At 41.1% G+C, this 17,221-nt stretch overlaps 1 protein-coding gene across 1 annotated transcript in view; it reads right to left on the bottom strand.

Moving 5' to 3' along the window:
* Window positions 1-206: 206 nt before the first annotated feature.
* The window catches only part of EEFSEC (eukaryotic elongation factor, selenocysteine-tRNA specific), a gene marked incomplete at its 5' end in the record, with an annotated part of 120,546 nt that continues 103,531 nt past the window's right edge, over window positions 207-17,221 (bottom strand). Inside the window, one exon of the mRNA XM_084269498.1 lies at window positions 207-1,146. Coding sequence (XP_084125624.1) covers window positions 962-1,146 — 185 coding nt within the window. The 3' untranslated portion in view covers window positions 207-961. The remainder of the gene's footprint in view (window positions 1,147-17,221) is intronic.

The following is a 17,221-nucleotide window of genomic DNA, read 5'->3' on the forward strand; positions in this document are numbered from 1 at the left end:
TCCTATGCTTTGTAAATAAGAAAAAAGGGATATTACCAGTAGTCTCCTTTTTATCAGCCTAGGACGTGAAATTGAAAGGAAGAACTAAAGCAGCCATGAAATCCCTATTAAACAACTAATGGTTTCTAAAGCATCTTGGAGATACTCATTTTCCAAGGCTTATGCTGCAATCTTCTGTCGTTATTTTAATGAAATAAAGCCCTTGACTATTTCCAGAGGCAACTTTTTCTTTCACACACAAAAGCCATTTTGGTTACAAAAGAAAGAAAACAATTCCAGAGTAGGATTCACTGCAGAAAGGGCAGGAAATTCAGAAAAGCTACATAAAGTGTCACTGAAGATCAGTTCTGAACCTTTGGAACAGCACACAGAATAATTAAGACTCTCAGTTACACGCATCATTATGTTTAATATGAAAAACATTTCTAGATATAAATGGTATTTATAAAAAAGATCCATACCATCTCTCAGATAGCATCTTACACAGCTGCAGCTGAAGGAATGCGAAACATCCATTTTAGGTTTCACCTACTATATCATGTGCTTTGTGTGCCCCACTCTGCTCGGGGTAGTAAAGCTAGACTAATCAGCTTCCCTGTGTGGGTCGCATGAAATTCACATCTTGACTAGATTTAGATTAGTAATAGTGGCAAACTTTTCAATCAACAGAAAATTGTAAACAATTCTCCAGGAGAACACAGCTGTGAGAATGCACAACTGAACACACCCATTCTCTGAGATGCTGCAGGGATTCACACCACAAAGACTGTGTAAGAAGCACATTGTAATAGAACAAGCCAGGTGGCAGAGGTTTGGGAAGGGGGCACACAGTCAGCAGGAGCTTCCAGGCTCTGTCTGGGAGGAAGGAAGAGGTCTAATGCATTCAGACAAGAAACAGGTTCCACCTGAATTCATTTCAGAGTCCCATCTTTTCAGGTGGGATCAGAGGCCTCTCCCTTTCTCAGGACTGGATCATTTTCTTCTGTGTGTCAAAGACGTATCTTTTAAAGAGAAGAGAGATGGTAACAGGTTGGGCAGAATCATTCTTGCTGCTTTCATCCTCTTTAGTTGTATCCCCCTTCCCTGCCTTAGATTTCTTCTTGGAGGCAACGGTGAGAAGCACCTTGGTGTCTGGCTTCAGCCCATCTGTAAAAAAAGAAAACAAAACACAACACCAGACATGACAAACATGCTCAACATCACATTTCAGTAGAGCTGGAAAAAATGAATAGGCAAGTTTACTTCTGAAATCAACCAAAGACAGAATCAGGAAAGTCACGTTTCTGGAATATGGTAACTCACATGAAAAAGAGAAGCCTTCAAACATAGTTCAGAAAAGTGATACCCCAAACACAGTGCAGTATCCTGGCTGTATCCTTCCCATCCTTTTAGAGTATTAAATACAGACAAAAAAAAATAAAATCTAAACAAGCCAGCCCAACTTGCCTGGTCCAGGCCTTTCATTCAGCAGACCTCACCTACTATTTACATTCATCTCCTGAAGTTTCTTTTCATCGGTAAGAAGAATATTTATAAATATATAAGCTGTGAATGAAAAATAGCAACCAGTACATTACCACAATTGCACAGAGTCCTCAGAGTCAGAAGGTTCTCAAATGTCTTGTTTCCCAGACCCACCAGAGGCACACTGCTGCATTTTAACAAATAATCCAGTTTTGTATTTGTTTGGAGTTTTTTTTGGGTAAACCACAATATTCATTACAGGTTACACCTGCCACTGCAAGTAGAATTAACCTGAGTGGGGATCTAACTTTCGTCTTTCTCCAGACATTTGTGCCAAACAAAAATCTTTGTCCTTTTCTTCCTAAGGACTATTATTCCTAAGGGTTTATTACACTTTTACATTTTCTTTTAACTTGAGGTGTTGGCTACATTTTAAATAAGAAATGCAAGAGATTAAAGTCCAAAGAAACCTTTTAAAACCAGAGATATGTGGCTGCTAAAACACCGCTCCTGAAGAATTGCTTTCTTAAAGCAGAAGGCAGCAAACCCCTCAGAAGCTCATTCAGCACCACCTGAACGTGCTGCAATGTGGTTCTCAGGCGCTTGGCCAAATTCAGTTCAGGTATTTTTAACCTGTGGTGTCACATAACCTTATCTCAAACACTTAATCAGCTTCTCTCCCCTCATACTGAAATTCAGATGTGGATTCTCATATCACGGCCTGACAAAAAGATTGAGATGCTTATGATTTACTGGAGACAGGAGGTCTACAGCCACAGGTGCTTTGCTCCAGCACAGACACATCCAGGGGCACTTACAGCTGATTGCAGGGGGACATGGCACCAGAGCCCACCTTCTCATCTTGCTGTGTCAGGTAGCGATCTGTTCCAAGCAGCATCCCCACCGTGCGGCAGAGGGAAGGCAGGAAGCATGGAAGCAAACCCAGGAAACCCCCGATCTACTGTTTCATAACCAGAGGTTGTATACCATCCATAACATCCCAGAGCACAGCCATGGGGAAGCTTTTGGACAGAGGTGTCTTGCTTTTTTCTTTAAAAAAAACCCCCACAAACCAAGAGGAGACAAACTAGACATTCTGTACAGCAACCACAATTTACACCAAGGCTGCAGAAGTCCAGCATCAAGCAGAACCAATTTTGCATAGTTCAAGATTTTGTATTCACAGTCAAGGCAGAAACTATTTTCCTTTTTCATTGGCAGAATAATAATAAAAAAAGGAATGATTGTTTCATTGTGAAAATAATCAAGACATTTTTTCCTCAATGAGTGAGAAGTGTGATAATGACAATCTTTGCACATATAAGGTTCAATTAATCAAGCTAGATACCATGGTGTGTGCTGACCATACCATTATTATACAGTTTTATTACACTGTACAGTCATGTTTGATGCAGATGTTTTGATTTTTTTTAATTGGATGCTTCCATATAAATCCCATTACTATCATTAGCCTTACAATCACTCCACCCTCATTACCAGAAGTAATTTATCATTACACAAAAAGCAAGTTATTTTCCATTTAGAAAGTTCTGAGAAGATCTTGGGTGCTGCTAGCAAAAAAAGCAATGATCAAAGAAGAGGAAAAAAATAAAAACAGCAGAAAGAGTGATCTCCTGCAGTTCTGCTCTCTACCTTTGCAGGATTTATTTCACATTTTGTGTTTTCTGCTATTTTGACCAACCTAACTGTTAAGTGTCCCTGAACAGGGTTCCCTTCTCTTTTCTAGGAAGACTACTTATTTTTTGGGCAAAGAAACCTTTCATTTTGCTTTCTAGTTTGGTTTCCCTTTCTGTGTCTTATCACTATTACTAATATTGCTGCTACTGGCACATTACTGTTTAAGGAAGATGTTTAACTAAGTCCTCTCAGAAAGACACGCTTTAAATTAATTAAAGCAAACAAACCCTAAAACATTTCTATTTACATTAGTAGGCTTTGTGAGACTCTAAGTTCCCAAAAAATGCTAACTGGCAGAAAGGAGAAAGGAAGGGAGGAAATGTGGCATTAAAATTGCAGCCAAATTTTTGCTGTGTGGGTATGTGGAGTGAGGTACCCTGCTGGTACCACAAAGCCTCATCATTTAGGATGCCCCTGGGCAGGTCAGTCTCTCATCCCAGACCAACGCCCAGCTGCAGCAGCAAAGCAGGGGGACCCCCAGCCCAGAGGATGCAATACCAACTGCTAGGGATAAAGTGACCTTCAAAACCTGCTGGTGACACCAGTCAGCACTCGGACTGCCCAACTCATCTGAAACCTGGTGCATCATCTCAGGTGTTTAAACAAGCAATCCCACCTTGGAAAAGCTTTGTTTTTAGGGAAAAAAAAAAAGGAGGATACGCTGTACATGGAACTGTACTGAGGAGAATGCATGTAAAGCTGAGCAACCTCACCTCCTCCACCCTACCACAGACTGCCACATACAGGGGAGCACAGACCTCACCTGCAGCCCCTAACACCCACCTGGATGCAAATCCAGCATCGCAGGTAAGAAGTTTACAGGAGAACAGGAAGAACGTGGCAGTTCCTACCCGCGAAGTGACGGGCCGACAGCCAGCGGCTGCTCAGGTATTATGAAATTCACAAGGTATCTAAATTACCCAATCGGACCCCATGGCCCTCGCTCTGCAAACAGATTAGGTGGCTGGCATCGTCCCCTCACAAACGGCATCTGGGGGTTTTCTGCTCTGGTGCCAGGAGGTCTAAGGGCTGAAGAGCTCCGCGACGGGGAGCAGCACAAAGGAGCGGGCAGGGAGGGACAGACAGGCGGGGAGGCACAATCGGGGTTTCATCTACCGCGGCGGATTTCTCGCGTTACACACAAGGCATACTTCACATTTTACAAACCCAAGGAAATGAAGGGAAATATATCTGTCACCGAAGAAGACATCAGACCTTTAATAGCTGAAATGACGGATATTTTTAGATGGAGGTCTAGTTTAACTTACTTACATTAAGGGTCTAATCTCTCCTGAACAATAGCTATGTTAGCTTGAATACATAGTGAGAAATCTGTTCCATTAATTAAGAGCTGCCTGCACTACTTGGATTTGTAGCAAATGTTAATAGATTTTTTTTTCTTCCTCTGTTGGACAATTACTTTATTTTGCCAAGTTGTTAATGGATTAAATTGAAAAGGTCCGTGTATTAAAAAAACACTTTAGCTTCAAAGTTCTAAGAAATGCCTTGCATACAACAGTGGGAAAAACCTATACATTAATATATAATGGGCAGCCCTCAGAGGTGCATAAGATATCTGAAAGCTTAGCAAATTCATTCCCAGCCATCGTAACCACACCTGTAAGAAGCAGCACCCAGACAGGTCTTACATAAAATGTATTTGTAGCATCCACTAACCCAGGTTAGATGGGGGAAAAAACACCCCAACAGTTGCAAACCAGTTTAATCCACATCATTCTTTTAGTTTCAACTATTCTTAATTATTAAGAAATAAGAACACAAATTCTTAACATTATATCCTTTGTCTCAGAATGGTCTAAAAGATTTAATCCAGACAGAGCCATTTATAAAAGTAAAATAAAGTGAATTTTCAAATTCAGATCAGAAGCAATACCTCATGAGGAAAAATATTTTCCAAGACTAAGAAGTTTCACTTGCACAAAATAAAGGATAAATGCAGTATTTGACACAATTTTCCCAAATAAAATCTAGCTGCTTAGTGTTCTGTAGTACCTTATATTGTTAAGCACATTGCAGCCTTGAGTTTTACCTTCACTCATATAAGAGGTTTGCAAAGAAACATGCAGATTTCAGTATCTTCTTACAGAAAGGTCAGATTGTAAATTCTGGACCTCTTCTTGCATCTAAATATAAGAAATCAATCCCCCCGCCCCATAAAGATCCTCACATCTGTACAAGTTTTAAGGTCTCTCTAGTTTCCTTTCTTCCCGCTGTTACTCAGACCTCCCTGGGACAGGGCTCAGCAGAGCCTTGTGACAAGCACCCATCCACAGATCACAGCACACACAGAAACCACATAGCTGTCCCTAACCATCATGCTTCACTTCTGCTTTGTTTTCCCTCCTCCTGCTTCAGGTGGAAGAGGAGAGCTGATACAGTACGGGCTCTCCTCTGGCTGCTCCCGCAGCAGGGTGACAGAGCTCTGCTGTGATTCTTACCCATTCACATTTTTATTTCAAATGTTACACCTGCAAGCTTGGATCCTACTTTACCTTCAGCATAACTTCCCCACTTCACATCCTCCTTCACTGTACGTTGGCATTCCTTATCAACATCCTCTGTCAGCTTTGTTGCTTTTTTGGGGGGTTATTTTTGCCTAGTAGTCTTCTGCTCCCCTGCTCTTTCAAAAGCTCTCCATGGGTGGTCTCTGCTCTCTCTCCTAAAGCCCAGCTCCTTGTTCCCTGACTCCCAATTCCACCTGCTATTCTGCCATTGAGTTTTCTCTCCATTTCCTTTTCCAACTTTATTTTTCAGATTTCCTCCCTCCACGTATCCATCTCCACCGATCTCTTCAATATTTAGAAATAGTCCTTTCTCCTTAAAAGCTAATGAAACGTTGTGATTTTAAAGACTGTATGCTAGACACTGCAAATGAAAAGCAAGATAATCTAGTATCTCCTTGTAGACCAACCCTAATTTTTACACAACTGATAAACACAAAAGCAAACTCCTTCTTTCCAAGTAAGAATTACACCGATGCCTCAGCATAGTACTTGGGATCTACACAAAATATCCTTAACTCATGACTTGATGACAGACACCAGAAAACAATCATCTTCCAGCCACTTTGAGCATAACTAGACTGCCCCATGTCCTGACCAAACGCTGTGACAGCCAGCCTGCCTCAGCAGAGCCATTCCCACAGTCTCAGCTTGGTAGACTCTGTTTGGAAACCCTTACTACTAAAACATTTTCCCATAAATTGGGGAACAGCTGCCCCATACCGCATCAGAGAAGCCTGCAGTTCAGTGGTGAACTGAATTGAGTCTTGTGTATCAATTTGTGAAGTTTATACAGGCTTTTGGACTGAAAGACGTAATTATAAGAGGCGGTACTACTGGAAATAACGTGGATTTCATTACAGGCTCCCACTTTGCAGGGAAAGAGCTAATCTTCCTTGATGAGGAAGACAGAAGCTGTTTTAATTCAAGAGCTGACCTAGGTGAAGTTCAGGCTGAAGCTGTTTTTGGAAAACTCTCACATCCAGCCGGACACAACCCTTTCAAGCTCATTGCCAATTCTACACAATGGCTTGAACTGCACTCTCCGGCAGCCCTTAAAGGCACATTCTGTATCTTGGCTTTTGCTGCAAGCAATCAAGAAAGAATGCAAGAAAACAAAACTGTTTCCCAAGCACTGTTTGCTGGTGCCATAATTAATATAATCAAACAATTCCACAAATTGCTTCCAATTGCTGGCGTCACTTTCATGTGCAGAGCCAGACTTTCAAAGAAGGGTCCTTCTTGTCCTACATCCTTACACTGGTAACCCTCACTTCACACAATAGTAAACAAGACCTCGATAAATACTATAGGGTAATTTGTACTGTAATAGGTCCCCAAGGCACCACGGACACAATTTGAAATGCCATCTAATTTTTCTTTTTAATTAAGAAAAAAGCAGTTACTATATTTAAACAACAACACAAAAAAGTTCAGAGGGGACAGACCGGAGTTTCCCACAGCTCTCTGGGAGTTTTCTCAAGGTCAGGAAGAGTTTTATAGGTTCAGTCAGTACGCACTTTTTTTCCCTTTAATTAGTCTGCCATACCCTCTGCATGAAGTCAGCGTCTTGATTTTCAGTCTGATTTTTCATATTGCTAAATGGAACACAGACTCCCGGACCACACTGTACCTACCGATGCCTATACATATATATATCTATATCTATCTATATATATACACACTTCCCTATACACACCTTGCCTGTCCCCTTCCTCACCTCCTAGTCCTGAACTTACCAGGTACACCAAGGACACCCACCATACCACACTGCATTGAGAGCACACCATTCCTTCAGTTCTGTAGTTCCCAATTTCCAGCAAGATGATCAGGATATATTATCCCATTTAGCAAGTTTATGTTACATAACCACACTTTAACCTTTATTCTTCTTTCCAAAAATAAAATGCAGTAACAGGAACACTGCATACAAATGGAACCTGTCATCTGAAGCCATGCAATAGGATAGACTTCTGCACTTGACACTTTCCCAAAAAACGCACCCTTACCCAACATACCTTTCATCCCCAAATAACAGCTCTAAACTGAAGTCACACAGTTGAGATCTTAACTTCTTGGGTAGTTGGCCACGCTGTCATAGAAATAGGTTGAAAGTACCAAACCTGACCTCGTTTTACCAGCCAACATAGATTCCAGCTGCCATCAGGCTGTGTGCCACAACAGTTCGTTGGCTAAGCTGCCCTGGGACAGTTCCTAGAAAAGATGAGTTTATATTTTGCAGTCCCACAATATAACTATGATTTTTACGCTCTATACAACTTTTTGTTTCTGTATCCAGAGACTTCATTACAAGTTACATGGGGCACTCCAGGGCACCACTGCCTAGGCTACACAAATTAAGTGTACACACATTACAATGGATCAACTTGTAGAGCTGCAAGAACCACTAAGGTAATCTTTTTGTCCTCAAATTCAACATTAGCCTAAAAGAAAGGATTTTCAAAGTAATATCTGCACAAGCTATACCTGCACTTACAGTACTTTAACGAGGCTGAAATTATGGCTGCTGATGTATCCTACCAGTTATTATTCATAAACCCTTTTTCACTTGGTGGACACTCAAGGTCTATGCAGTCAAGGAACTGATGTCTAAGCACTACGTTCATCCTCCCAGCATATCAGCAGGGAGAGGAAACTCTCCTGGGAAGAAGAAATGCAAAAGCTGGTTATACTTAACCTACTGATGCTTTTAGTCTCCATATTCTTCTTCAAGCTTTGTGAAGCAAAAGCTGAGTGCATGGGAAATACCCAGCACAACAGGAGTAACTGTGAAAAAACAATGAAACTAATAAGGGCATCAAATAATTAATACAAATATACACAATGTAGTTGGAAGCCTGGGGATGTAGACAGGCTCTTGTTACAATTCAACAATAGAAAAAAAATACAGGCAGGTCAACATGAAATACCCAAGACTATTCAAAACAGTCAAAGACAGAACAGGGTCTTAAAATCGCAATTACTGTCACTGGACCTATGAGCAGCACTCTCCCAGAAGGGGAGAGATGGAAAGAAATGCACAGACATCAACATGATGAATACAGTTTGGGAGAGTCCATGAAGACTGTTGCATTGGACAGACTTGCACACATTTTACTACGGTGGCAATACTCACCGATTAGATCTGCAAATCATGAGGGGCAAAAATTCATGAAGACATCCCAAAGAGTACTGCTATGTATGTAAAAACAGCTCATGTTGAGCACTAAGCATAGGACCTTTCATAACTTTAAACCCAGAGCATATCAGGCTGGGACTAAATTCCTGTCCACCGAGGGTGTTCCCAGGCCAGAGCTGCTCAGCTACACCCCAGAAGCTACTTCTGAACTACTGGCAGTATCCCAGTACCTAGAAAATGGCAAATAGACAAAACAAACAACCCTCAGGCTCTGTGTGCTAAGGTGAGTGGAAACCCCTGAAAATGTTTTGAATTCAATTTAAGGGACTAAAATTTCATCAGCCTGGTGAAGAGAGAAGAGCAGAAACGGTACCAGGAGACAATCTCTCCTCCAGCAGCCTTTCAGAAACACATACCCTGCGGAAAAAGTTCAGGTTGGTGGATCTGACACAGAATCAAAGGCAATTCATTACAAAGCAGCTTCAAATCAAAGTGCTCGATCCACAGGCCTGGCTGTAATCCTCCCATCTCGCCTGCAACTCTTGATGTGGAGTAGGCACCACAGAAGCCAGTTAAGCCGGACCAACTCCGCTGACGTATCCCAGGCATCTGCTGCTCAGCACTGGTCCAGAGTTTAAGTTTGGCGATATTCATCTTCCCCTGGGCTGCCTTTATAAAGCAATCCTGAACAATGGGACTTCAGAATAAAGAATAAAACATTTAATTTTTATTTTTTTTTTCCTTAAAACTTCTAGGCAAGGGCCTTTAATGCGATTAGAAGGGGGAGGGGGATTGGATAGCAGCTTTCTCTTTTTTATGTTATGTATATTGTGTGTAAACAAATATGCAATTTGCTTTAAAAAGATAAGGTGATTAAATTTTTATCGGGCTTGTACTCTGTTGTCACCACAACAAAGAGAATTAGGAGGAGGAAAGAAAGGCCTTTTTATTTGAATTATGCTCTTACCAGAGGTTCTCTACAGCACAGCTGTAAAGCCACTCAATGTTCTCCAAACAGGCCCTTTGATTGCATTTTATTCAACTTGTTTGCATTTGGAGCAATCGAAAGGAAAAGAACGCTCCACATTTTGATGTCTTAATGTTCCTTAATACCTTCTTTAATTTATATTAAGCTTCTTAACTAGGGTGATGAATTCTTCAAAAACAATAAAGACCTAGTGCACAAATCTTTCACACACCATGAAAATTGAAATTATAATGTATTCATGGCTTTTTTTTGTTATGAAAAAAACATTATTTAGAAGAAAGATTTAAAGCATATAAAAAAATCCTGAAGTTGTATGAGAAATTACTTGATCCACAGAAACAGATGAAAGTTCAAACTAATTATTACAAGGGAAATAAAATGTTGTAGGAGGTGGAGAAGAAGAAACAGTATGAGAATGTTAGGTCACTACGAAGTTTTGAGTCTTTTAATAACCTATAAATTCCTTCTCTGTGTCTTTACACAGAAAAAAGATGCTAGAAACTTGTATGATTTTGTTTTACCAAATGTTTGCCAGTTCTTCCTCCTTTATTATTCATATACTTCTTCCCTAAAATGGCTCTTCAGGTTAGCACAGTTCCACAGAGTATTTCCCACCCAATGTCCTTCCCAGCCTGCCAAGAACAACAGCACACATGAACTGGTGAGGAGTGTAGTGGAGCATGCAAACACCCACAGATGCAGCAGCTTCATGGGACACATGTTCCCCCTGGTGAGGTTCCCAGATTGAAATGCTGTTCACAGGTGTATATCAGTCAAATGGGAGGCAGGCTGCATGAGAAAAGCAAGGGTCATGGAATAGAAAGTACAGAAGAGGCCACCTGAGGGACAAGACTGGCTGGGTTTGGCTTTGCAGGCACTGTATGTTCTCCAGTTAAAGTTACGGGACACTCAGAGTCTGGTTAAACTTTCAACACTAATTTTCTGGTCCACGTGACAAAACTCATTCTCAGCTATTCCAGAATTCTTAAAACTCCCTTCTGCAAGATATGAACACAGCTTTCACTGGAAGTCCATCATGGTACAAATAAGCCTTGAGCAAGGACCATTGAGAGGAACATATTCCTGTTTTGCTTCCCAATTTGCCTATTTTACTTTTTTTTTTTTTAAACTGAACCATTTTACCTTCCAGCAGAGATTTAGTTCTCTGTGACACACACACATATGGACAGGTACAGCTACAGACACCTCACCCTGTTCCTCCTTTCTGGACTTTCCTTGCAGAGGGAAAAGAAGCCAGCCAGAGCTGGCATGTCTCTGACCACCAATGCAGCACAGTACTACAGCAATGGAGAAACGAGCTTCCTAAACAAATCCTGAGCTACATGACATCATCTGGAATATCCTTGAAACAATGTATTTGAACAAGAACATGCCCTTTCACCTGAAATGGTTGTTGTTTTCTGTTGACACCCACTGACTGCTCACCTACCTTCCCAAAGCCACATTTTAAAGGAAATTCCAGGAAAGCAGAAATTGAAGCCTCGTGGTAAAGCCTGCCACAGCGACGAAACGCCCCTGAAAGAGCTCACACTGCTGCACCAGAGCAACTGGCCACAATTATGAAAACAATTAAAAAACTTCACATGCTGAGTTTACCCATAGAGTAAAACAATGCTGATCTTAATCTAGTACACACGCACCCTGGACAAAACGACACCTCCCCCTCCCAAACAGGGTCACACCGAACAAGCGCAGAAACATCAAACCCCGAGAGTTTAAGAACACAGGTGGATCACTACAGCAAAGCTGAGAAAGTCTCTCCACAAGCACCAAGAAGTCACGGATGCTGTCCAAGGCAGCACACTATCAGCTTTACAAACCACCTCGCTGCCCCCTGCCATCATGTTTTCTTCACATCTGCCCTACAAAGTGCTGCTTTTGCAGGGAGCAGTACAGAGAGGCAGAGCAATCCTAAAGCAGATAGCTATTCAAGCACAGTATTTGCCTTGTCACAGGTAACACCTACTGTATCCCAACTATTCAAACTTTTCATCTGTATGTTTTTTTTAAAGGAGTACAAAATTTACATATCCAAACCAGTATTTGCATATGTAACCAGTTAGAAGTCTTAACTGTTCTATCTATGAGAGCTTGTGCCTTTAAGCAGAAATGATTTCATGAATTTTAATTTGTTTTAAATGCTGAAAAATTCCATCCAAGTAAATTGAGTCAACAAGCCAGCAAAGGATGAAGACATGTATCTGTTTTTTATTTAAAAAATAAAACCCCCTCAAGTCTATACATTTCTTAGTCACCCACCAATCCTCTAGCAGTGAAAACGGAGTTTCCCGCATTACCTTTAATTAAGACACTCTGCTTTTCCCCATTCAGCCCATGCTGGTTGAACACTGAGCCATAATTGATTCTCTTTGTGTTATTTAGCTACTACTATTTTAAAACATTCTAATAAAAATAAGTTAGCCACTGATTTTGGAAAGTGGGAAAGGAAGATCTGCAGAATGTAAGCTGCTTCAGTATCGTTGGTGTCAAGAATGAAAAGTCATTAGCCCACCCTCTAAATAAAAGCATTTTAAATGAACATAAGAATTATTTTAAAAGGCATAGCTTATCTATATTCCCCTTCCCAAAATCAAGGCTTCAATCTTTTCCTGTTTTTTCCCAGTAATCACAGAGATCAGAAATCAACCTCTGAATCCAAAGTTAATGTTTTCTAACAATTACTTTACAGTACTCAGGCTCCAAATAACAGCAACACTGACAAAGTCAAACAGCAACATGTTACTAAAGAGGCCAGCACACTGTCAGTCTTTAAATGAGATAGCACAAGCTGCAGAGATACACTGACACAGACCCAGCACGTATTAAGAACTTAATACCTCTCCGTGCCACAGCAATACTTCCATTTTTCTAGGCAAGCACCCAAGGGCTGGGTTTCCTTCCTCATTGCACTATTCCTGGGGCACAGGTTGTTCTAAAACCTAGTCAAGTAAAACATCAGACAATACAGGTACAGCCTCTGTCCGAGTCCACGGGCAGCAGATAATATTCAAGGTTGAAGGCGATTAGCTTTCCTGAGCCATCCCCAAAAAAGCCTTTTTGCACCTTTCTGAAGTTTCCAGGTGCTGATATTGTTCAGAAATAAGATGCAGGCAATTCACAAGGCTCAGAAGCAGAAATAACAAGTGCCCTGATACCAGGAGACTGCCTGGCAGAGAATGAATTACAGCAAGCTAACTCATAGGATTCCCACTGCCAATTGGTTTGAGTGTCTGGGTCTGAATCCAGCAGAGATAGGGAGAGTGTTCACTACTAGCATTTCAGGGTGTTATGACAGCCAACCCTGCTCTGTGGGCTGATGACCTCGATTAAAGAGTCACTACACATTTCCAACACACCAACTCACTTTGACTTGCATTGCAAAAAAAATCCTACCCTCCCAAATGAAGTTGGTGTTTCTGGGGACTGCAGCAGAAGGCAGAACTGAAGGAGAAAAAAATTAGATTACAGAAGATGTAGCACAACCAGCCAAAACACACAAGCAAGTTAAAAATAAATTGGCCCAATTACCAAAACCAAAAAGGCAGCATCTTGTGTGACGACTGTTGATTTCATTAAGTTTGGGTTCTCGTACAGTCTTAGGAGCAGAAGTTCTTACATCACAAGTTTTACTTTTCTTGACAAATAATTGTTAAACATTGGCTTTATACTAACATATCAGTGTTTATGGTATCCTAACTTACTCAAAGACAGCACAGGAATATAGTTTACCCTACCAACCTAAATGACTTGTGAGCGACTATATCAAAGCATGGAATATTTCTGGCACACCGAGTTTCACTAGAACACCAGATTTTTGCAGGAGAGGGTGGAGAGAATAAGAAATAAAACAAATTCACATTCAAATTACATTTTTCCTGAAACTTCTACATCTTCCTCCTACCTCCCATTATGATACTGCTCCAGTCACCTTTGCACTTCACAGCATCCAAAAAGACATTGAATAAAAGGAAACAGTGTCCCTTCCAATACCCATCTGTGCCTGTGTTCTCCACTTAGACCCCTGCCTCAGGGTTTTAATTCCCTCCACCCTTACTCTCTAGTTAGCCTCCGTGGTCCTGATGTCTCCACTTATTGCTCACAGCAGAGCTGATCAACTGCAGGTTCTGTGACGGCAACCAAGAAGCCATTTACAATTCCAACAGCTGTTACTGATTTTGCAGCAGAATCATGGTAAATCTGTGGTTCAAACCCTCTTTCCTTACAAGGAGGGAGAAAACAACAGGAGCAATAAAAACCACACCAACCCAAGAAAAGAGGAGGACTGGGAAAATATCACAGATGAAGGGCCCAGCCCTAGATGATGACCATTTTGCCTACACAAAGCTCACAACACAGAGACTATTATCCCACCTTAAGTCAAGCCTGAGGTCCTCTCTTAGCCAGTTTCCTTCCTTACCAGCAGACACTGGAGAAGGAAGTCTGCAGTGCACCACAATATCAGGTCATGATCTCCTTTGAAAGACAGCAGCATGGAGTAGAACTAGCTCAGGTAGCACACAAGGAAGAAGGAAGTTGTCCAGCCAGGAAACACATCTCCACACAGGTTAACATGCCAATCCCACTGCCCTAATTCATTGAGCTGTTTCAGTCTTCACAGATCAAAATGGAAGCAGCAGCACTCCCTCAGCCTGCATGTTGATGACGAAGGAACTCTAAAGTGTGTTTTACACACAGTTCATCAAGGCTCTGGATCTACAGTGAGTTTATATTAATATTTGTGCTGCTAAAACTGAAGTCTTGAGGAGAAAAAACAATATGAATCTTTACACAGTCCACCAGATACACTCCCTTCGAGCTATCCTTTTACCCTTTGGAAGAACTATGGGATACTATGGGGAAGATAAGAGCCTAACTCTTTGGAAGGAAACCAGGTAGTTTGCCCTTGACCCAAGAGACATGCAGGTGATTAGAATCAAGCAGCATCTTCAACTCCCTCTGAAGCAAACAAGAAAAAGTCAACCTCTGTGTCATAAGCACACGCACTGCAGACAGCCCCTGTGGCACCCAAATTCTGCTCCAGGTACAAGGATAAATGATTGGTTTGCAAGAAGGAACAAACCAGTTTTATTTCCTGAAGCGGGATGAGATCCCGAGCAAGGAGCACACAATCATTTCTGCTGTAAGTCACCATTACAAAGGACATAGCAATTCCTCTCAGGATTTTGTTTCATATACACACACATCAGCTTCAGCCTGGCGATGTTTTATTAAAAAAAAGGCAGCAGAAATAAAACAAACGCCTGGGTGAGGCCTGCTCAACTTGTAACACCAAAGTACACTTTTAGTGCATTTCATTGGAACAAAAAAAAAAGGGCAAAAAAGACAAAAAAACCCTTAACATCAGAACCACCTCGCAGGCGGCTGTGCTGACTTCTAATGAAGGTTAGTTTGTGCTCTGCAATCTAAAATTATAATGGACAGGCCACTCTATTCCCCCTTTTATTCATTCCTATTTTACTACTCCAAATATATACTACCTAAATTTGTATACTCTTTAACAGTAGTTAATCTTCAATTAAAATACCTAGAGCAGAAAACTAAGATAACTGGTTTAAAAGGTAAAAGCTTATTGACAAAAACGTGTTCTTCATATTGCCTTTTTTTAATTCTGCATATTAAAAATGTCATTTTTATGACTGGAAAAAAACCTTCAGGAATAATGAAGGCTAACAAAAGACTGAAGAGCAGTAATTTAAAAAGCTCCATATGTAGCATCCTGATTACTGTATCAGTCCCATTTCCATAACGAAGGGAGAAGTCACCAAACTGCTCCCTGTCCTTTCTGGTGACAAGGAAAGGGCAAAGAGGACAGCGTGTTTTCAAGGCATCATCCTTCAGGCGCTGAAGGAAGAACAAGAAGTCTCCTGCAGTACAATACGTGGGTGTCAGTGTCCGGCGCTTTTCTGGAATACAGTTACCCCAGCTCTGGTGGTCCCTGCACATGTACTTAATTTGGAAGCAGCTGGGTTCAAAAGTTTATCCTCACTTTTTGACCTGCAAAGGTTTAGTGTGTGGGCGTGCACATGAGTGTGTACATCATACCACACAAGCTGAAGATGTGCAGCCGCAATATACACAGTGTGTGAGTGTTTATGGGTATGGTTTTGCACGCAGAATGCACCACGAATTTTTAAAAACCCCTAACAGTATCCAGTATACATCAGTGCCATGTACACTGCATGAGCATCCAGCCTTCCCAAGCCAGACCTGGCCAGATTGCATTTCAGAACTCAGTAAGCTTCTGCAATTTTGGGGCTATAACTTCACAAGGACACATTAATGAAAGAATTCATTAATTTCAAGACTACCTATTTAAATAGAATAGGTTCAATGTGCTTCATAGAAAGTACAACCACCAAATCCACAAGTTCAACTGTATCAGTGTCACTAGCAGGTACGCCTAAGGAAAGGATACAACAGCCAGAGAATTATCTTTGGTTTTATAGGGGTTTTCACCAAAGAAGCAGTGAGCAAGTGAAGCAGGGGTGAAGTAAGAGATGCAGGAAGACCAGAAAGCACAAGGAGACTGGGAACCTCCAAGCACAGTGACAAAAGCAGAGTCACAGACTGGCGGAATAGTCAGCACTGAGAAGAATTAACGTATTCTCCAGCCAACATCTGAATATTTCCTTGAATTGCTTTAAACAACTCTATGATCACAGGCAGAAATCCCTGATCTTGGCACAAAGGATGTATTTTTCAGCCATTTGTCATTTTAGAGCTCAGACACAGAGGCAAGTTAGTGCCTATTGCTGAGCTTCGGTAACCGCAAATACACTCCTCGGCACATCATGCGCGACAGAACATCTTCACTGGGATTTAAAGAGAGATCTAAGGTTATGAATTTAGAGCACATTTGTGATGGGTTTGAGCATTCAGACAGTTACTATCACCGAGATAACAAACAGCGATTCATTAATCCATGGAAATGTGACAGTAGAGTTGAGTGCAATAGTTTTCTCAGCACTTGTGTTATTTTGAAATCTTGAATCAATTGTTTACAGAAGCTCTTCACTTGTGTTCACAGCAGTAAGTGCTCCACGTACCAGTGAATCTTCAGTAATTCCTAGCACACAGCATGTATGAAATAGAGGTTTGTTTTATTTAAAAGACAAACCCAGCACATGTCACAGATAAATAGTTTGTGATGAGTGGAAAACACAAGTTTTCAAACAGAACAAGCACTTTGTGTTTGTTGATAAAGTTGTAACTTCCAGTCAGAATTGTGCAACAGTAACACTATTACAAACCAGTTCCAAGCACAACAGGGGGAAAACACTTTGTATGCAAGACAAATCAAGTAAAGTATGTAGGCATTAATGGCAGAGAAAACACAAGTTATTTAACAGAAGAGCCCATACATCAGCA

This window comes from Gallinula chloropus (genome assembly GCF_964237585.1).
Source record: "Gallinula chloropus genome assembly, chromosome: 12".
Taxonomy (NCBI): domain Eukaryota; kingdom Metazoa; phylum Chordata; class Aves; order Gruiformes; family Rallidae; genus Gallinula; species Gallinula chloropus.